The 21,589-nt window shown below is 46.6% G+C and overlaps 2 protein-coding genes and 1 long non-coding RNA gene across 13 annotated transcripts in view; 2 read left to right on the top strand and 1 right to left on the bottom strand.

Annotated features, from left to right (window-relative positions):
- Positions 1 to 5,045, top strand: part of CAMK1 (calcium/calmodulin dependent protein kinase I) — a 47,492-nt gene extending 42,447 nt beyond the window's left edge. For all 8 annotated transcript variants that reach the window (XM_084840602.1, XM_084840605.1, XM_084840601.1 and 5 more), the window contains exons 10-12: positions 545 to 632; positions 1,482 to 1,578; positions 4,484 to 5,045. In XM_084840602.1, the coding sequence (XP_084696728.1) occupies positions 545 to 632; positions 1,482 to 1,578; positions 4,484 to 4,548 (250 nt within the window). In that variant the 3' untranslated portion in view covers positions 4,549 to 5,045. The remainder of the gene's footprint in view (positions 1 to 544; positions 633 to 1,481; positions 1,579 to 4,483) is intronic.
- Positions 5,046 to 6,169: 1,124 nt separating this feature from the next.
- OGG1 (8-oxoguanine DNA glycosylase) lies at positions 6,170 to 19,056 on the bottom strand. 3 transcript variants are annotated; one of them, XM_084840597.1, is made up of 7 exons: positions 18,535 to 19,056; positions 15,536 to 15,912; positions 14,212 to 14,391; positions 13,058 to 13,239; positions 12,662 to 12,809; positions 10,629 to 10,678; positions 6,170 to 8,280 (listed from the first exon to the last, which is right to left on the bottom strand). In XM_084840597.1, the coding sequence occupies exons 1-7, from the start codon at positions 19,047 to 19,049 to the stop codon at positions 8,173 to 8,175; spliced, it is 1,560 nt and encodes a 519-aa protein (XP_084696723.1). In that variant the 5' UTR covers positions 19,050 to 19,056; the 3' UTR covers positions 6,170 to 8,172. The 3 variants fall into 3 exon arrangements, with proteins under 3 accessions (XP_084696723.1, XP_084696724.1, XP_084696722.1); XM_084840596.1 differs by lacking the exon at positions 6,170 to 8,280 and adding an exon at positions 9,015 to 9,273; XM_084840598.1 differs by lacking the exon at positions 10,629 to 10,678 and having other exon boundaries at positions 6,177 to 8,280.
- The window catches only part of LOC146355112 (uncharacterized), a 39,570-nt gene continuing 36,999 nt past the window's right edge, over positions 19,019 to 21,589 (top strand). For both annotated transcript variants that reach the window (XR_014788584.1, XR_014788583.1), the window contains exons 1-2: positions 19,019 to 19,405; positions 20,760 to 20,826. This is a non-coding gene — a long non-coding RNA (uncharacterized LOC146355112). The remainder of the gene's footprint in view (positions 19,406 to 20,759; positions 20,827 to 21,589) is intronic.

A 21,589-nucleotide genomic window follows, 5' to 3' on the forward strand; every position in this document is an offset into this window, starting at 1 on the left:
ATAAACCTTTGCCAGGCAGAGTGTAAATATCCAAGGAGAGTTGGAAAGTAACCATTTTTGCAGTTGCTTTTTGAGGGGCAGGAGTGGTGTGACTGTGAATCTGGTATTGTCTGTATGCCATCCCTGTAATGTCCAACCTGTACATTAGTACGTAAACAAAGCAACCACAAGTCTCCAGTAAAGGCCATTCTGAACTTCACTTGAGGAAAGCAGAAGTGCAAATTGCTATATTACTTCTGCACACCTTGATTTTGTGTGCAGAATTCAAGTTTCTTTAGTGGAGAATAAAAACATTTTCACCTAGGGTCTGAATTTGAACTAATTTGGTGAGGACGTTCCACAACTGAGGTGCCACTACCAGAAAGGCCCCGTCCTTGGGAGCCACTCACATCACCTCAAAAGATGGGGGTACCCAGAGTTGCACCTTTAATTATTATCTTAGAATCCAGGCAGATTATTGTGTGTTTCTCCTTCTCTCTCTCCTGATTTTGGCTGTATCCCCACCTTGTCAAGCCACTCAATCTGATTTCCCTCTCCTTCCTAGGATTGCTGGAGACACTGCATTGGATAAGAACATCCATCAGTCAGTCAGTGAACAGATCAAAAAGAATTTTGCCAAGAGCAAGTGGAAGGTAAGGACACTTCCTACCACCAAGCAGTAGGATGTTTTCACACACGAGGCTTACATCGTTTCTGCTTAAATTAGAATGTAATGTAACTATTGGCTGGAATGTATGCTCAAATTCTGACCCAGATTAAGAACATCCACATGTGGTATGATTAAGAGAGGCCCACGTGCACTTTTTAAAATATATCTCCACAGACTTGTATTGGTTTTCTACCTATTGAACTAGCATGACCTCCCTCAAAGAATTTTGGGGATTCCTAGTTTGTTGAGGATGCTGAGAATGCTGTTAGATAATCCCTAGCCAACCCCCTCACAATCTACAGTCCCTAGGAATGCTCTAGGGAGAGAGGCCATAGCTCAGTGGTGGAGCACATGCATTGCATGCAGAAGGTCCCGGGTTCAATCCCCAGCATCGCCAGTTTGAGTTGGGAAAAACTCCTGTCTGAAACCCTGGAGCACCTCTGCTAGTCAGTGTTGACAACACTGGGCTAGATGACCCCATGGTCTGACTCTGTATAAGGCGGCTTCCAGTTTAGGTCTGTGGTGTAGATCAGAGTTCCCTAACCAGGCACCCTTCAGATGGGTCAGACTACAATTCCTATCATCCCCAGCCAGGTTGGGGATGATGGGAGCTTGTGTCCAACTCATCAGGAGGGTGTCAGGCTGGTGCAGTAACCCTTTTAGTAACCCAGCTAAGAATAGGTATTTGCAGTCCCTGCTTCCTCAGCACCAACGGCTGGCAGGAATGAGTGGAGAAAAAGCAACGGCATTAATCTTCTTAGTGTTTCTCTTGTTTGCCACACTGTCTCCCTCACCTTGACACCTGTCTCCTTTTTTTCCCTGTCCTGTGTAGCAAGCCTTCAATGCAACTGCTGTGGTAAGGCATATGAGGAAGCTACAACTTGGAACCAGCCAAGAGGGGCCTAGTCAAGCCATGCAGGAGAGCAATGGTGAGAGGCTGGGTGGTGTGGGATATTCCCTTCAGTGTACCATGGTGACACCAGTACAGAGCTGAAACATAATTCCTCCTCAAAACTCTCACCTGTGAATCTTGATGACCAATATCGGCTGGCTTTGACAGCAGTGTTGGATCCTTGGCAACATTTGATCTACATTTGTGATCATCGACACTTGATGTGCTGTTGAGCCTTTGAATTCTGAGGTAACATTTAACCTCTATGATTCAAATGTTGCCTGACAGGTTTGACGTTCTTGCATTTGGAACCACAGTGGTGAAACTGAAAATACTGACGGAAGTTAATTCTCATGAAATGTTGCTTCCTCAGTCCTGTCCCTGTCTTCCTATTAAAACGCACACACACACTCTCTCTCTCTCTCTCTCTTTCTTCAAAGCTCCACGATTTCCCCTCTGCTTTCTCAGTGCATATTTTTGGACAGAATGGTTGCAAAAGGAGCATTGATAGCAGTAAGCGCTGGCAGTTTTAAAAGGGCATGAGTCAAGTGACCTGCATAAAGGCAACGCTCCATTTCCTCTCTCATTCACTTGGACGTGAGGGGCTTCCATTCACTTCTAGTTCTATTCACTGTCCCAGAAGCCACAGTTTGGCCTTTCCTAAGTTAGAAAATAAGGAGAGACTTTGATATTGATTTGGTAGCTTCACTATGAATTAACCTTTATTGTTCAAAGCCATTGGCCATCACAATTAAAAAAACAAAACACACACACGCATAGGATAAAATACAATAAAAAACAATTTAAAAACAATACACAAACAGTTAAAATGACATGTTTGCATCTTACTTCCCCTCCAAAGTAACAGCTGCAAAGTCCTTCCCCCTAGGTTTATAAGAGGATACAGTATGATGCCTGGTTCTTAGTTTTCTGGCAGCCAGGGCAAATTTTGCAACCTGGGTGGTAACATATACATCATTGCTTGCAAGCAATATACAAAACTGATCGGGGTGTGTGTGTGTGTCTATTTGACAGAAAGCAAAGGATATGGTGGAGAAATTTGTCTTGGGGACTCATACAAATGGCAGCGAAGTAAATAGTGTTCAATACCCTCAACTTCACCAGACTCACAGATGCAGAGTTATAAATGAGGTGGGGTATTGTCAAACCTCCCCTCCAGATAAGCAGAGGGCATGCACTGGAATCTTAAAGCTGTGAATGATTTTCTTAAAGAAGCCACAGTAAGCATTGTAAAGTATTGCTCCAGATCAAATGTTGTTTTATATAATGGATACCAAATTGAGTACAACGTTTGGGTGATGGTATATAAGTCCCACCACTGAGAATACAGATGGATTCTTTCTTTGAACAACTGTTTAGTTCTCTTGGAAGAGTAGGCAGGTAAAATCCCATACGTATGTAGGATGTGTCTTACAGAATTTACCCAAGAACTTTGTGTTGGAATTTGCAGTTGTTCCAAGAAACATTTTTTTGGCAGACAGGAATCATTCATACAAGATAGCTTCAGCCAGTATAGGACAAGCGCAAGATGAGCACATGTTTCTATGGAGAGGATTCCTGTTTCTGCCCTTAGAAAGGGAACAGGTATGTCTTGAGGGACAGCTAGCAAGAATCTCATAAAGGAATTTTGCACCATCTCTAAGATGGAAATATTAATATACCCCCATATCTCTGCACCGTTGGGGAAGTACCTTCTTCAGAAATCTCTCAATTGCCGGCACAACCAAACTCCCTCCTTGAAATTTAAGAAAACATATCAGGGACTATATAGAGTGGGAAGATTTCAATTTTGCTGCCTTCAAATGAGGTTTCCATGAAAGCTGAGCATTAAACTCGAGACCCAAATATTTAATATTGCTGCTGTTCAATGGGCTTATTATCCAATTTCCATAATGGATCCCCCCCCAACACAATCACTTTTGTTTTTGTATAATTTATTAATGGGTGCTCTTTTGTGCAAATCCTTCTCAGTTTGGTCAATAACCTCCGCATCCCAATTAATTTGGTGGAAATCATAACAATATCATTGGTGTACAAAATAACTAAGAGCTTGACATCCAAGATAGAAACCAGAAAGTATTCTGAACACTCAGTTCTTGTACAGTGTCACTGATGTAAAAATTAAAAGGGAAGGAACTTATTTCCTAAGTTAGAAAATAAGGAGAGACTTTGATATTGATTTGGGAGCTTCACTAATTATTGATGTTCAAACGTCCCTAAAATTGGTGTTCCTCTTGGCAGGGGATAGGATGGGTGGGCTTGGGAAGTAGGGATGTGGGAATAGGCTTTGGGTAAAGGAGGACACTGGGTCGGTTTTGGAACTATAGGGGTTTGTTGTATTTCTCTTTGTGTGTTTTTGTCTATTAAAATTAAACATGTTAATTTTTTTAAGTGTAAAACAATGCTTTGAGCATAATATAAACACACTTAAATGGGCATACTGGTTGACCAGTCATCCCATCATGTTTTGGGGGCAGTTTCTCTTCCCTTGCTGTCTCACCTCACCTTGAAGATTACCCAAGGTCAATAGGAAGTTGTTTGGGTGGCACAGTCCTAGTAACGTAGGCACAGTCCTTTAAGGTGTTCTCTATGACCACTGCAAAACCAAGTTTTGCTCACAGCGAGTGTCCCTTAAAACACTTCCAAGATAATTTCAAGGGGGATGATTTAAGGTGCTATTATGGGAGACTGCCTGGGAATCAGGCTTCCTGCACTGAGCAGGGGGTTGGACTCGATGGTCTTATAGGCCCCTTCCAACCCTATGATTCTATGAAAGCTAGTGGGAACCTGTCCACTGAGTATGCAGACCAGAAGATAGGCGCTGGGTAGCTTTACTTTGTTGATCTTGTGCTGGCTCCAGTGTTGTAGGCTTAGTTGTTAATCTAGCCCCGACGGTCCAATTTTTCCCTTCTCTTCTTCAGGTTCAGCTTCTGGTAGCAGTGAGGAATCCTTGGGGAATGGTTCTCACCGTCAGACTCAGGACTGAATGCTCCCCAGTGGACAGAGGAACAGAGGGCAGTGCCACCAACCCACAGCTGGGTGGGCAGTTCCAAGCCCAGCTCTCTCATGCTGCCACAAGTAGAGCCAGGGAAGGGTCTGGGACTTACCACCACATCCCTCCCAGCAACGTGTGGCTGAGTCCCACGGCAGAGGAATGGAAAGCTTCCCCTGTTAAGCCACACCCTCCTGAAGTGTGTGGGGGCTGATCCTTCATAAGCCACATGCTTCCCTGGAGATGCTTCTCCCTCCCTTCATCACAGAATGACTTACTGCTGACCACAGCTGACAGGACCTGTCTGTGCCCTGTGTTCGCCCCTTAGCCTAAACCAACAACGATGTCATCCTTCTCGCCCCATCCTGTGGATGGCCAGGTCTTGGAAAGAAACACCCAGTGTCTCCTTTGCAGCAGCCGCTCAAGGCGGAGGCTGATCTCCACACCATCATGGTGCTTGAAGATGCCAAAAAAAAAAAGCGCTAGTCAAGTATTGTAGTCAATCCATGCACTCCAGACAACAAGCAAACCACAAAGAATGAGCAGATACTCCCTATGAAAGGGCCTGCAGAGCTTAAAAGTAGCTCCAGTTGACACAATTCACACGCTACAGGGAACATGAAGCTGCTTTGCTTATGGAGAGCGCAGCTGCTGTGGCTTGTAGCCCTTTGCAAGCTCCTCCAGGTAGGAGGGTTGTGCATTTCTGCTGTCAAGAAAGATGCAGCTAGACTGAAGGGGCACTGCTTTGCTGGGGACCAGCTGTGCCTCTTCCCGTGTCATTTGGCTGTCAGTGGGTGAAGGCAGGCAATTTTTTAAGAGCGGTGGCTGTATGTGCCCTCGACACATATGTACAGTTTCTCTTCTGTCTGTGGGAGGGTGGCAAATGGTTCTGCAGAGTTCTAGTGTGGTTCAGGCAGAACTTGAGAGTGGGCGGGGGGAAAGCCAACTATGGCAGGCACCTCTTGGCTACTGGCCATCTCCAGAGCAGTTTTGCAACTCTTTTTTAAATGTTTGTTACTATCTTTATTATTTGGTAAGGGGAAGAGTGAGCAGACACATATAAATGCGTGTATGTCTCTTTTAACTTTCTTTTTAAACGTTGGGCAGCAGGCGTGAACTAGAATGGGTGAGCTGGACTGAGGCTTGGCACTTCTCCTTGGCATGGGAAGCAACTCAGCTATCCAGCATTCAACTTGCTAGCCAGTACATTTCCAACAACAGTTGCAAAGGCCAGGTCACACCTCGGGTGAAGATCCCACTGACTTTGCTCTTTAAAATCTTTGCCTGTCTTCACCCAGTCTTGCCCTGGCACCACCAGGATTCTTCCTGCTGTCCAGTCCCTCCTCCCTTGCTCACCTGCCTGATCTTGAAGCCCACAGCTACTCCCTTTGCTCTGTTGTCCTCTCCTTTCACCCTCTTGGTTCAAGAGGAACTTTCTAACTTGAAGTTTCTATTTTGTTGCTTGTTCTTGTATTAAAAGGGAAGGAAGTGCGCATGGCTTTATCTGCCCCATCTGTCTGTGAAGGGCTGGGAGAAAAGGAGGAACCTCTGACCCAGGGAGCAGGTGTGCTGTAAACACAGTTGCTGGATCCATTTCTAAGGGACAAACGAGGCTCAAAGAAAGCGTCCCAGAGGACAAACCATCGCTGTTTATTGTTTAGCATTGTTGATACAGCACCTAAAAGTAGGCTAAACACTTTATAAAAGGATAAAAATAAATAGGTCTCTGCCCAAAGCAGCTCACAATCTAGGATAATCAAGAGAAAAGGAAGGGGTGGGCATGAGAATAGGAAATAAGACTGCAAATCATGGTTTGCTGAAACTTCAGATGATAAAGAACCAAGTCATGCCAGCCCAAATTGCACGCTTCTAAAATTCCATTAATTTTGACAGGGAGACCCAAGCACATTTTAAGCCTCTCCCACTGAAATCAGCAGAACTGAAAAGTGCTTAGCTTTGACTGCAGCATACTCACAGTTTAGCTGACAAAATATCATTTAAAATGTCATTATAGAAATGGAGGATATTAACAACAAGAACAAGAGAAAAGGAGAGTTAGGCAGAAAAAGTAGAAGGGGGACGGGAGCTAGAGATAAGCAAGAGAAAATGGAGGATGTTGTTTGATATATATGTATATGCACACATATAGCTTGGGATGGGGAAGAGGGCCTATTTTACAAGGTAAGAATAAGGTCGCTTCCAAAAGGTGGAATGGGCTCTATAACATCAAACCAGAAGGGAGACAAGAGGTACCTTTCAGAAGAGATTCTTGTTACTGCTGGGTTTGGCACAATGGTAGCCATTTCAGCCTCTGAACTACCAGCAAACAACCTTCCTGCTGTCCCCACATCAACTAGGAGTGACCAGTTCTCTCATTTAGAATATGATCACCTGCAAAACTTAACACCCGCTAACCAGCTAAAGCTGGTCTTGACTGACAGCACAGTCCGATTCATCTACTCAGAACTAAGTCCCACTGAGTTCAATTGGGCATACTCCCAGGTAAGTGTGCACAGCATTGTCGCCTTAGTCCCACTGAATGCAATGAGACATGAGTTAGTCACTCCGAACTTGTTCACTGGGGACTTAATCATGACTAATTTTAGTAAAAATCAGAGCCAAAAACTGAAAGTACCCTAAAAGACAAACACAGCCAGAGGGCAGAGATACAGTACATGACTTAGGCCAGAGATGGCTGATTTCTGTATTTTTGGGGACCCCTCTGCTCTCCAGCCAGTGGCCTGGCAGAGTGGTAGTGTATTTTTCCACACAAACTGACCTTTCACGAGCAGTCAGGCTCCATAATATGAAGTTGAGAGCCATCCAGCAGCAAGGGCTTTGCCATTACAGAGCACACGCACACAGACACAGCTGTATATACAAACGTTTTACGAGTTAACATGTAGATTAGAGAGTTGTGAAATTTAAGGATAACATCTCTCTCTTAAACCATGAAATAACTTCCCTTTAATTACCAGTGACACTGTGGCCTAACTTTTTAGCCACATCTAGACTGAAGTTTAGTAGGCCCAATGGTCCAGATGGAATTCCTTAGTGGGAGTGGATCTGGGTCAAAGGCCACCAGTCTCCCCCCCCCCCCGGATCTAGACAGCCAACAACAAGACCACTAATAGCAATGAGACTTCAGCCCTCACTGGCTGCCGCTCAATCCACCTCGGGCTCACTGAGTGTAGGATTACTTTTTTGAAGTGAGGTAACCACCCATCTTTCTGACCAAAGTCTATGGCCCTGGTTCTGGCAAGGAGGGAACACGCCTGCAGTGGCCTGAGAAACTGGCCTACACCACAGTAATACTGAACTGCAAGGCCAAAGCAAGTGACAAAAGCTACAGGAAAAAGCATTCTATTCTATAAAATACATGGCAGCTACACATCATGCTTAGACCACAAGTGACCCCTGGTGGGAAGAAAACCAAACAGCAACAGCTTAATTAGGAGGTCCACAACGCACACCCCTCGGGCCCTTTCTTCAGCAGCTCAGACAGCGGCCTGTTGTCATGGGGGGAGGTTTCTCTATCTGGCTCCAGCCCTGTAGAGGAGACAGTTCTCTTACTTGCCTGAATCAGACACACAAAGAATACTGGGGCTGCAAAAAGGATTATGATGTCAAGGTAGAGTGGCTGCTCCTGGCCACTTTGACACAGCGGTGTTTGGCATCTGGATCAGGAGACTCCTGGTATTTCCTTAGATCCGCACAAAAAAGAACCTGATGAAGGAAGAAAGCCAAAATTATGAAGATATTTAGGGGTAACCTGAAAACAGGCAACGTCGGAGGGAAGCATGACCGCAGGGCCGGGTGGACAGGACACGTGCCTCCCAGGAGAGGAGACCTAGGCTGCCCAAGGGGGTTGTGGCTAGGATTTTGCCAACTGTCTCAGAAGATGCAAACTCCACCTGTGGCCCGTGCTCATTTCCCTATACCAGGGACGGGCCACATGTGGGCTGCGCTGCCCCCAAATTGCTGCTGAGTTTGGCAGAGGCAGTGTGTGTGTGGGACCCCTAGTGGATTCCGGGGAGGGGGGGATAAGCCCACAGACCCTCTGAAATTGCCCACCCCTGTCCTGTACACAAATTGCAAATTCTCATACAGGCAAAAGATGGGAATGTATGTGTATGCACACTCTCTCACTCAGACCATTTAAAAGAGGGCAGGAACGTACCCCTTAGTCTCCCCCAACCTGGTTGTTTTGGACTACAATGCCCATCAGCCACTACCAACATGGCCAATGATCAGGGATGTTCTGTGTTGTCTTCCAGATGTTTTGGACTACATCAGGTTGTGGAAGGCTGCCTTAGATTCAGCATCTACAGAGATGTATGCTTTCCTCCATGTGTACAGGCAGAGAAGGAAGCAACTTCTTATAATCAAATGAATAAATAATAACACATAATTCATTTATAGAATTCACTGCCACAAAATGTAATGATGGCCACTAGCTTAGAAGGCGTTAAATTTATTTATTACATTTAATGAACGCCTCATAAAATATTTATTTAGGTGTTTTACAATAATACTACAAATAAAATCACAATAAAATCAACTTAGATAATCCAATATAAAAGGATTAGACAAAAAATCATGGAGGGTGGGTCTCTCATTCCCTCTAATAGCCAACTTGGGCCAGGTGTGCCAATCACTATGAATGGCATAAAGCTGCACCCCTGACCAAGAGGAAGGTCTCTGCATGCTTGGGGGAACCTGGAGATTTGCAGAAGAACATAAAAGTAATTAGCCCCAGGGAAACAGACAAGTAGTAGACTATGCATGCGTCTGTGTGGGGAAAAGGGGAGCGGGAGCATGGTCACCATGGGTCTCATTCAAAATGGAAAAAGAGGAAGCAAGAGATGTGGGGAGGGAGGGAGGATGCATGAGGAAGACAGGGAGAGAAGGGGGAGAACATGAGCACAGCAGGATACCACACACGTTACTGCAGGTCCCACTTGTCGATGGCTATGAACTATGATGGCTCAATGGAACCTCTGTGTTCAGCAGCAGTATTGCTGGGTGGGGGACGGGGAAGGACGATTGCCTTCAAGACCTGCTTATGGGCTTCCTGGAGGCATCTGTTTGGCCACAGTGAGAAGCAGAATGCTGGACGAGATGGACCTTTGGTCTCATCCAGCTTCAGGTCTCTTATGTTCTTAATGTAGCCCAGAACTGTGTTCTCCAAAGTGATGCCCTTGGACTCATCTCTTGGTATCTGCCAGGCTCCCTGTCTCTCCTGATCTTTATTTTATTTCTCCAGATTTTTTAAATTAATGCGTTTTTAACTGGGAGACTGGTGTGTTGCAAAGCAAAGAGCTGCCCTCCAGTGCCATCTGTAATTGGGTTCAAAAGCATAGTTTTGTCTTTTGGAGCTCAAACCCCACTTGTACTTAGGTCCTTGGGCAAGTTGCTTTTCTTTTTGTCTTGCCAGTTTGCCTTCTGGGAAATGAGTGTGTTGTGAGTGACCAGCCATGTCCACCATGGTAGCCATTTTACAAATGCCCCCCCCCCCCACTCCACGGCAGCCATCTTGGGAGAATGCCCATGACATTCTCTCAACATTCCAAATGTGTCCACTGACCCAAAAAAGGTTGACCCCTGGCATAAAATTTTAAAAAACCTCTTGCAAGAGACCCACACACTGTGACAAGAAAAGCTGGATCAAATTTGCCTCGATCCTTCTCCTACTGCCAGTTGCAGGAAGGGCCAAGAAGCTCTGTAGGGTAGGGAAGCCCCATGTCCTGGCCACTAGGAACTGTGCTCTGCTTCCTTTCTTGCTTGTGAGATAATTACCAAGCATTGCCCATGCACCTTGAAGCCTATGGTCTTACCCCTGACTGGCTAGAAACTTGCTTTCTAAAATGAAAAACGAAAGATGTTTAAAATGCTCAATTATATACCCCAAACCAGTTTCTGTCCTTGGACAATATAACTGTGAAACGCACATACACAGCATAAGGTGAGAGGGAGGGTGCCCGTCTTGTATCTCACCTCCTTACAGCCAGGCCCAGCCACCACACATGTTCAAATTGTCAGTGGAAGGAAGAGGATTGGCACTCATTACTCACCGCCTGCGCCCATCCGGCATATGGCCCCCACAGGCTCCGGAAGAAGTTCCCTGGAGACAGAGCAATCAAGAGCAGGCTAATTAGGGAGCTGCAGAGAGGCAAGCTTGACTGCCTTGGCTGGTGGATGGAGTAAGGCTCCACCTCTTGAGATGGTCCATGCCATCTCGTGTATTATTATTATTATTCCCTTTCAGGCTCCCAGCAGGGAGGAGATTAAAGCCCTAAATGGCCTGGGACCTGCTAGCTGAGGAACCTCTTTTTCCTACACCAACCTGCCTTCTCCAGCCGCTTATGCCTTCTAACATTCAGTGAGTGACTAATGGGGAGGGGGCCTTTGCACTGGAGGCACCCAAGCTCCCACTGTAGGGACATTTGCTGGGACATTCTCATTATCTTTTAGGCAACAGGCAAAGTCCATCTAATTCTCTCAGTTTTTTAATAATATTTGATTGCTTTTTATGATATCTGGTTGCTCTTTTAACTGGAGGATTAGTCTAATGTTTATTCTTCTTGCTGGCTTGCTATTATTATTATCACCATCTTATCTTTGTTTTTGGCGGCTGCCCTTGACTTTTTAAAAAAATTGTTTAGTTTTACATTGTTTAATTCCAATCGATTTTGTTAGACGCTGAGATGGCAGGAAATAAATCCTTAAACAAATAACTATATTTGCCACTGTTAGGACAGGAATGAGGTCATTCCAGTCCAGAATTCTGTTCCCACGGTGGCTACCTGGGATGCCTATGAAAAGCCCACAAGCTGGACATGAGTGAAGTAGATTGCACCCTCCCACTCATGTTCCCCAACATGGTAATCAAAAAAGATATTGTAGAGCTGGAGAAAGTGCCGAAAAGGACAACCAAGATGATCAGGGTGTTGGGGAATCTCTCCTATGAGGAAAGGTTACAACTTGGGGAGGGGGGGTAGCTTAAAAAACAGTGAATAAACAGGGGCATCATAGAGCGGTTTAAGATTATGCATAGTTTAGAAAGCGAGGATAGGGAGAAGTTTCTTTCCCTCTCTCTCAGTACTAGAACCCGGGGTCATCCCATGAAGCTGAATGGTGGGAGAGTCAGGACAGACAAAAGGCAGTACTTCTTCACACAGCACAGAGTTAAACTATGGGATTTGCTATCACAAGGTGTAGTGATGGCCACCAACTCTGACATCTTTAAAAGACGATTAGACAAATCCAGAGGGGACAAGGCTGTCCACGGCTATTAGTCATGATGGCTAAATGCTACCTCCAGTATCAGAGGCAGCATACCTCCTGGTACCAGTTGGTGGGGGAGCACAGCAGGACAGGAATACCGCCCTCCTACTCTGCTCGTGGGCTTCCCCGAGGCATCTGCTTTGCCACTGTGGGAAACAAGAGGCTGGATTAGACAGGCCAGGGCTGAGGAGCCTCCAGCCCAGCGGCTAAATTTGGCCCATGGGTCCCTCATGTCCCTGAAGCCCCCTGCAGAAGAGGCTCCACATGCCTGCTCAGCTTTCCTGTTGGGAGCCTTGAAGTGGAGCTCCCTCTTCTTCGCTGAAGCAGCAGGGGAAAAGGAGCTGCTCTGGCTGTGTGTGTGTGTGTGTGTGTGTGTGTGTGAGAGAGAGAGAGAGAGAGAGTGTGCGCATGTGTGAGAGAGTGTGAGTGTCTGAGCAAGCATATTGGGGGCTGCATGTCAGCAGTAGGCTGACTCCACCCACTTTAGGCTAGGGCACCACCCACTGCTGGCATGTAGCCAGCATGGTTGCCTGGAGCCAATGTGACCCTTGAGCGAAAAAAGGTACTCCCACCCGAGGCAGGCCGTCAGGCTGATTCAGCGGGACTTCTGCGTGTTTCCTGGAACTGGTGCTTGAGCAGTCGGCCTTACTGTTCCTGTCTAAAACTGACAGCAACAAGCAGAGGGAACAAGGTCTAGGTGACAGAGTCCCAATGGGAAACAGAAGCCCGAGGCTGCGTTATGAACAGAAATGCAAGGGAATCAGGCACTGTGATATGTTTGGTTCGCAAGAGACAGGTATCTGACCCCACCAGCCCTCACCAATCTCTCGATGCACACGCTCCGTCACGCTGCGGGCCCCCATGCCCAGCTCTTGGCCATAGTACCGTTTGGCAACCTGCCATATATGTGTGTCCACGGGCACCGCCTCGGCCTTGTCCAGCGCCATGAGGCACACACAGTCAGCCACCTGCAAGGGAGTTGAACAACACTGAGCCACCATAATAGTCCTGTAGGCCATTCCCAAAGGTCACACAGCTACAATTGGATGCCCAGGGCAAAGCTGAAAGCACCCATTGACCTACACCCCCTTCTCTCCAACCACAACCACAGCAATTCTCATACCACCACAAACAGCCACAGCCAGCAGCCCTCCTGAGGCCTCACAGCTTTGTTTACCATGGCCACGGCAGGGTCAAGTGCCCAATTCACACCCACCTTGGCTCCCACTCCGGGAAGGGTGCACAAGGCATGCCGAGCCTGTTCGTAAGGGACGGTGCGCAACTGCTGCAGGCCGGCGGCGCCACCGAGTGTCTTCAGAACAGCACGGGCGCTTTCGCTAACAAACCGTGCCCGATATCCAAAACCCAGGTCTCTCAGCCGGGCTTCTGTGTCTGCTCCTGCAACAGATTATGCAAAGAAGGGTCATCCCCCTTAGAAGAAATGCTATCATCAAACAGAGAAAAACATGTATCCAGAAAATATCTGGAAATAATTATTATTTCCAAAAAGAAATGGCTATTGCTCAATTAACTGGTTATCTTAAAAGAGGGGTGGGGAACCATATTTGCTCCAGGGGCCAGATTGTCCCCCCCGCCACACAGGCCAGGACAATATCAGGGAGTGGGGCCCCACCCTCTGATGTCATCAGGTCCCTGGCTGAAGTGCCGGCTTCAGGTCTTCTAGCTGGGGCTTCGGCTGGTTTCTACAACCAGAAACTCAGCGTTTTGCAACTGGAATAAATTATGCAAAATATATTTGCATAAATACATTAGCATTGCATATTATACATTGGTTTCACAATTGCTTCCTTATTGGGATTGGGCAGGGAATTTCTTAAAAACTACGTATTCACTCCATCTTTTGGGACAGGTATGGTAAGCAGAGGAGGATTTAGACATGCCTTTCTCAACCTGGTCTTCAGATGATTTGGACTACAATACCTATCTTCATTAACCACTGGCCATGCTGACTGGGGGCAGATGGGAGTTGTAGTCCAAAACCTCTGGAGGGCACCAGCTTGGGCAAGGCTGATGTAGACACATAGAACAATAGGATACAGAAGACACTGTTGAGTCAAAAGGATATGGGCTCAGAACTGGCCAATATAACCAGTCCTGATCAGAGAACCTATCCACCTGCCATTTAAAAGCATTTAGCAGAAGTTACCCTAATATTTTCTGCTTTATTAGTTCAGTCAAGCAACCTGATCTCCCCCAAGCCCAAATGCAAGTGTGAACTGAAAGATGTCACAGCATCTCTCCGATTTTACCAGAAAAGCCTGCATGTGCCCTGCTCTGTTGCATTCAAGTCCTGCCGATTTTTTAGCCAGCCTCCCCCTTGGTCCATCTGTGCCCAGAAAGCCTCCTTACCCGCCATTGCCTGCAGTGAGGGGAATGTGTGGTACGTCTTGGTGTCCAGTTGACAGAGGCGGCGTCCAAAGGCCTGGCACAGGTGCTGGATCATGTTGGTGATGCGTGACAAATGGTTGTTGGAGGTGCAGATGAAGGAGAAGAGGCATTCCACGGGGTCCTGTCGCAGCACCCGCACCCCTGAGAGGGTAGGGGGACGCAGGCAGGCAGATAAGCAGCCAAACACCCAGTTTACACATAAAGCTTGAAACATGCAGACCATATAAATAAGCTGACAGCTCTCAATGTACAGAACTGTGTGTGTTCTGCAGCCTTGTGGGATGTATTGTTGGGCACAGAATTCAGTCACCTGAGAGTCTTACTTTTTTTTAAAAAAGTGCAGGTTTCTAGTCCTTAGAAGTGCAAAATAATTAAGCTGGGAAATGTGCAGGCAATGCATGGTGAAATATCAGAAGTAAACCCCTTCGGAGGAGGAAGTCGGACTGAATAGGATTGTTGGTCAGATGGTCTGATACCTCCTTTTGACCTCCCATTAGCAGCAGAATACAATGGGTGGTATCCAATCAAGTCCTCCTGATAAAGGAATTGCTTCCATCGGTGGAATGGATGATTTCCCCTTCCTACCCACAGCCCCCTGTGCATCCTTAAAATCTGCTCTGGAGGCTTGGGGAATCCTCCAGAACAGATTTTGGGAGAGTGAAGGAGGCTGCAGGGAGTAGGAGAAAGCCCCATTGCGCAAGCAGAAGTTCACTTACGCATAATGTTGAATTCCACCCTTTATGTATAAGCAATTCATGCAAATGGACTTAGTTGCCATTTTTTTTAAATAGAGGTCATGGAACTCAGCTTTTCTTGGTGCTGAATGAGGGCGACTGTGCCACAGATTTCTGGACTTTTCCAACACAGGCATGCACAGAGCTAGGTATCCATTACAGGGATCAGAGAGATCTCTGTGCAATAGATCCTCTCTTTAGCATCACTTGTCTGTGTATTTCTAGAGTTCTCCCTGAAGCCATGAGGACTAGAATTTTGGTTTCTTAAAATAAAAGGGGAAAAAAATGAAGGAAACTAATTAAGAACCCCAAATCCTGCAACAGCTACTGTGCGGAACTCTGCACACTTGGTAGCATGCAAATAGTCCTGATGCAGGTCAATTACCTGCAAATAAAGGTCCAGAGACCAAGGCTACCTGCCCTGTCTCTCCTGAATTATGCTGATGCGCTACCTGGAGGCTGCACCCTCTCCTCCCCCTTCCATACTTTGCTTGCACAAAGACACCATTATCAAGCCTCAAAATCCCAGCACCATCCCTGAACTCACCTACCTGGGAACTTGATGGCTACCTCCCGGAAGTGTGAGTCAACATAAGACCAACCCTGGTACAACGCTGATAGGTTGACGTGTAGCTGGAAATAGTCCTGGAGGATCTGTGAGGGAGTCAGTCCATCCATTCCCCGGATCAGTTCTCCTGACAAATGGCCACCTGAGCGTTCACTCGTCCCAGCACGGCTTGTGTCAGACTGTGTCTGCTTCTTTCCTTTCTTCAGTGGTGGTTCGGAGAGGCCATCTTCTTCCCTGCTGCTACCCTCCTCCTTGTCCTCATCGTGCAGTGTGTACCAGAGCTGTTCCTCTGACTGTGTGAGGGTCCAAACCCGTCCTGCCAGCACACCAGTCCAGTAGCCAGGGCTGGTCTCCGACCACCTGAGAAACATAGGCCTAGTTAGCAGCAGGGACAAGCCTAATTAGCAACAGGGACAAGCCTAGTTAGCAACAGGGACAGGCTTAGTTAGGGACAAGCCTAGTTAGTAAGAGAGACAGGCCTAGTTAGGGGCAGGCCTAGTCAGCAGCAGGGACAGGCCAACTGTTGTTCAAGAAAGCTAACCGGGGCCTCCCACCTCCTCTTATGGTTAGCTTCACAGGGCAATTATCCATGGGGGCCAAAGGCCAGTATTTGACCTATAAATTCCTTAGCAGTGCTTCACTTGGAACTTGCTCACCCCGCTTCTTGCAGGCTGAGGGGGCCCATGGAAAATGTCTGAGGGCCTCAAAATCATGGGTTGCAACAGGTTAACTGTTCTAAACAGTGGCTTGGGTTCCATAACTTGCACTGACTTTTTAGCAGATAATGTAATATATAAATGCCAATAATAAATACATAAATGAACAAAACAAACATAAGGAAATTTATGGAAGGAAAGTTTCCTCTCTCCTCCTCCCCAAACACCACACTGCTTCTCTACTCTCATCTATCAATAGTGCATGAGCATGGGTGCTCCTCCCTCTACATTTTGCGAGTACTGTATGCTTTATAAGGTGTGAGGCCATGGCTCGGTGACAGAGCACATGCTTGGCATGCAGAAGGTCCCAGGTTCGCTCCCTGGCATCTCCAGGTAGTGCTGGAAAAAAGCCTACCTGAAACCCTGGAGAGCCACTGCCAGTCGGTGTTGACAATACCAGGCTAGATGGACAAGTGGTCTGACCCAGTGTAAGGCTGCTTCCTATGCTCCTATCTATTCTTGCTATATTTCTAATCTCTACATTAGCCTTCCCCACTCTGGTGCCCTCCGGAGGTTTGGGAATAGAATTCCTCTAAGACCCAGCCAACATGACCAGTGATTAGGAATGATAGGAGTTATATTCCAAAACATCTGGAGGATATCAGGTCAGGGAAGACAGTTTTATGCTGTAAGCAACCCTGGGAATTTAGAATCATAGAACAACAGGGCTGGAAGGGGCCTACAACAGCATCAAGTCCAACCCCCTGCTCAGTGCAGGAATCCAGGTCAGAGCATCCCTGACAGATGGCTGTCCAGCCTCATCTTGAATGCCTCCAGTGTGGGAGAGCCCACCACCTCCACAGGGAATTAGTTCCATTGTCATATTGCTGGAAGATTTATTTGAAGGATAGGGAGACTTTTTTCTCCCTCTCACATAATACTAGAACCTGGGGTCATCCCATGAAGCTGATTGGTGGGAGATTCAGGACAGATAAAAGGAAGTACTTCTTCACACAGCACATAGTTAAACTATGGGATTCGCTACCACAGGATGTAGTGATGGCCACTAATTTGGATAGCTTTAAAAGGGGGTTAGACAAATTCCTGGAAGAGAAGTCTATCAATGGCTCCTAGTCTTGATGGCTATGTGCTACCTCCAGTACCAGAGGCAGTGAGCCTATGTACACCAGTTGCTGGGGAACATGGGCAGGAGGGTGCTGTTGTGCTCATGTGGGTTCCTGGTCAACAGCTGGTTGGCCACCGTGTGAACAGAATGCTGGACTAGATGGACCCTTGGTCGGATCCAGCATGGCTCTTCTTATGCTCTAGAAATCCCCCTAATAAATAAATAAATAAATAAAATCTGACGTTCAGGCCAAATCTGTATTTCTTGATAGTGACCTGGCCATGAAAGATCTCAGAGTGTAGCTTGGGGGCCAGCACACACAGCCTCATCATCAAATGCACCTTAAACACCGAACCGGTCACCTCTGCATGCCTCTTGTGAACAGGCAGATTTCCGTGTGGCCACACTGCATATACACTCATGAACAGCACATACATTTCATGCTATGCTACACAATAGCCCACCTATATAGCCCCTTGGTGTACATACATGCATGCTTCTTACAGCAACTGCAACATGGCAACAGCAAAAAATAGCTCTGATGTTAACTTTCTTTCAAGGTTGGCATTCTCCAATTCCAGCAAGAGCCCCCAAAGGGTAACATCCTGGACAGGTCATGCAATCCTCTCTCAAGAGTGAATTAAAAGAATTCAGTAAGCTATACTATTCAACTTATGAAATCAAGATGTTTATACAGGCAGAAGAAGGCTTTAAAAGGATTGAATTAAGCACCATCTGTCAATCACATAGGCTTCAATGTACTACAGCTGCGTTCTACAGATGCATTACTGTGGGGTGTGGAGGGGAGAGATGGCTGCCTAGCAGATATAAACAGCGGCCTAAAAATCAAGTGGATTCCCTCCCCTCTTTGCAAAAAGAAATGGAGCGGTGGCGGGGTTAAGGGTCAGTGAGGACACTGCACAGCACCAAGAGGGCAGGGACAGAGTTGCCAACATCTACTCCGCCACCCCCCCTTATGTGCCTTTAGAAAGGCAGCTTTCTCCATCACTGCCTTGCCAAGAAGAAGAAGAAACCAGGTGGCCACCCTGGCTCCAGGATCAGGGCAATATGGGAGGGGGAGGGGGAGGGGGAGGGGGAGGGGGAGGGGGAGGGGCTCAGGGCAATTGGAGGCAATTCAAGAGGGAATTCTTCAGAGCAGCTTGCAGTTCCACACTCGGAGCCGCGAGGGGGCGCACTAACCGGAAGGTCTGCCCGCCGCAGAGCACCAGGTCGAGGCGGAGTTCGGCGCGCGGGCAAGGCAGGGAGCGCCAGGGGGTGGCTCGAGGCAGCGGGGCCGGGCGGGAGTTCATGTCGTCCTTTCTGCTGCCGCCGCCCTTGGGCCGGGCGCGGGGATGCCGGTGCTCCTGCTGCGGCTGTCGGTGCAGCAGCTTGGCGCGAGACCCACAGCTCCGAGCCCGCAAAATTACCATAGAGTTGTCCCACCGAATTTGGAGGAGGGATCGCGCAGGGGTAGACGAATTCCAGAGTTGGTCGCTCCAGGCCGCTAGTGTGTTCTCTGTGGTCCAATTGGGCGGAAGCACTGGCCGTATAGGCGTCAGGAGAAGCTCTTCCGGTCTAAGGGTTGGAGTTGGGCAGGCCCAACAAACACAGTCTCTGAAATGGTTACGTTCAAAATGGGGCTGAGGGGAAGTGATTTCTTTCTCCCCGCCCCCAAATTCCCTCTGTGGAGACTGGGACATAGAATCTAGTCCCATGGAAGGTTATGCCAGAATAACAAGAAAAGGTCTTGTGGCATCTTGACAAATTTATTTTGACATAATATTTTGACTGGAAGCTTATGCTAAAATTTGTTAAGCTTTTCAGTGGGGCAAAACCCTGTGTTGTTTTTGCTGCAACAGACTTACCACGAGTGGCCCTCTGGAAATATGCCATAATAATTATGGCATAATTATAAATCCTTTAAGCTGCTACAAGACTTCGTGGTGCTTGCTGTTTTTGCTGTAACAGACTAATATGGCTACCCCAGTGGAAGTTGCTTAAAACAAGAAGTTGGAAGACCAACTGTCTACCTACATGTAGTCTATAAGGAAGGAGCGTCAAACAATTTTGTGTAAGAGTCACTAAAAAAGTGCTTGATTTCTTCTAAAATTTATATAGTTGCTATGTGAAGGTGATCTGGTTGTTAGGGCTGCTGCAGGATTAAAGAAAATGCAGGCCTTCTTCTCTACCCCTTCTGGAAAGGTTATGGTTTATGCTGTGGTCATATCTTGCCTTATCTACTGCAAACTACCTCCTCTCCAGCCCTCTCACCTCTATCCAGCCAAAATCATCCAGATATTTAATCCAAAAGGTTTTTTAATCATCAGTTGTATCTGTTCTGTCAACTAAATATTCCAGGTATTTGTCATGGTGTCACCTACTGCAGATCTGTTGAGTACTGGCAGGTTTTTGCAGTACACAGGCAACCCTGTATTCAAAGCCTAATGCTTATTTGGAAACATGACAAAATGCACAAAATTGTGGGTTGGATCCATCTTTTTGGCTGTCGGGAATGTTCACTGGTGTGCTGAGAATGCTTCTGTTTGCATGGCAGGACAGAAGAGGGGAGGCATATGGCCGGTTCCCCCTCCTGCAGTCCTCAGCACCCTGTTCTGGAGGGTCCCCCAACTCTTGAGCTGATGTCTCAAAGTGGTCTGTTCTCAAAAATGCTAGAAGACCACTCCGATTGCTAAACTGAAAACTTAACTACATCATGGGAAATAAGAGGCTGATGTGAGCAACAAAAGTTAGATGGTTACAGATTCCCACATGAAACTTTTATTAGTTGTCTACCTGGCAAAAGCCACATACTAAAAAACAAAGTAGATTTACACCAAATACAGTCAATGACTGCTAGCTACCAACTGAAGGCTGAAATGGAAACAAAACACATTCAATAATGAGAGAAGCCAGCATGCACTTGTGCAACAGAGGTGATGTTTGAAGTCTGGAAGCCTAGGCTGTTCCTGCAAGCAATGCAAATTGGCTTTCTGCATTTTCCATATTTGTAAAATTGCATGGAGTACAATGCACAAGCAATTTAAAAATGGGTTCTCTTCTCCATTATCACCACCACCAGGGACACATTCCAGACTAAAAGACATCACTTGTTTAGGGTCAACCCTATGCATGTTTAGACAGAAAAAGCATGGCTGGCTGGGGAATACTGGTAATTGTAGGACTTTTTTCAGCCTAAACATGCATAGGATTGCATCGTTAGTAGCCTTTTTGGTCTCATAGACCAAAAAAACACACAGATCAGAGACTAGAATTTGGACAAATCAGTATACAAGAGTGCAAGCTTTAGAGTGTTACAAGACTCTTCCTCAGACTAGATATTATTTTTAAAAAGTGTTTCTATGCCAGGGCGTAATGTTTTCTCATGTCTACAAGAAATGAGTGTCTCTCTCTCTCCATATCTACAGACTTCTCCGGTCTCAAGATGGATGGACGTGAAGCAAACAAGCAGGAAACAACAAACAGGCCATGCAGGTAAGCTTACAAACTGTCTCGAACAAATGAAAAATGTATGTTCCCTTTGGAAATATAGCAAATCTGGAGAGTAATTTTGAAAACAGACTAGATACAGTGTCCCAAAATTGGATGAAATGATTGGATGATTTGGCATCGCTCTCCCCTATAGAATAAAAGTAGAGTTTGGGTTGGTTTGTTTTTAAATGCTGCACAAAGTTTCAGCTTCTGAAAGCAAACAATGCAGTCCTATGTTGAAGCTAGCCAGGTCTGTCCCTGTGAGTTGCCAGATGGGAGACCCCTTGGGAACCATGTATAAACTGTTTTGAGCCCTTTGGAGGAGGAGTGGGATGTAATAAATAAAAAAATAGGGAATGATGAAATGGGTACTTTGCCCATTTGTTATTTCTGATTTTTTTTTAAGAAATAGAAGTAAATGGAATTACCAACATCACTTCTAGGTCTAGGGTTGGATCCAAGATCTGCCTTCTGCAAGACAAAGGGCTCCGCCCATGGAATGCACCTCTGCCAGATTTTGGGGGATCCCCCACCCTATTTCGCAGAGTCTTCTAACTCTGTGTGTAGCATTTTCAGGGGGCTGGGGAAGAGGGCTGCCCTGGGAAGGAGGCAGCAGGGAAGTCCACGTCCACTACCACAATTGATCCAGTTGAATCCAACCCATAGCAGGTAGCATGAACTGTTCGTGCTAAGTGAACAATAAATGATGATAGCGGTGGTGTCAATCCTGACAGCAAGGATAGTAGAGTTGGCTTTGTAGCTACTT

The sequence above is a fragment of the Heloderma suspectum genome, chromosome 2 (genome assembly GCF_057233095.1).
Source record: "Heloderma suspectum isolate Gila_16-S chromosome 2, 16-S_ref, whole genome shotgun sequence".
Taxonomy (NCBI): Eukaryota; Metazoa; Chordata; class Lepidosauria; order Squamata; family Helodermatidae; genus Heloderma; species Heloderma suspectum.

Excerpts from the sequence above, each read along its gene's own strand:
- OGG1 (XM_084840596.1), bottom strand. The coding sequence starts at position 19,049 with ATGGGACTAGATTCTATGTCCCAGTCTCCACAGAGGGAATTTGGGGGC. Across the intron at positions 14,392-15,535 it reads GGTAGCCATCAAGTTCCCAG|GGGTGCGGGTGCTGCGACAG; the intron begins GTAGGTGAGTTC and ends CTACCCTCTCAG. Across the intron at positions 13,240-14,211 it reads CTCACTGCAGGCAATGGCGG|GAGCAGACACAGAAGCCCGG; the intron begins GTAAGGAGGCTT and ends AATCTGTTGCAG.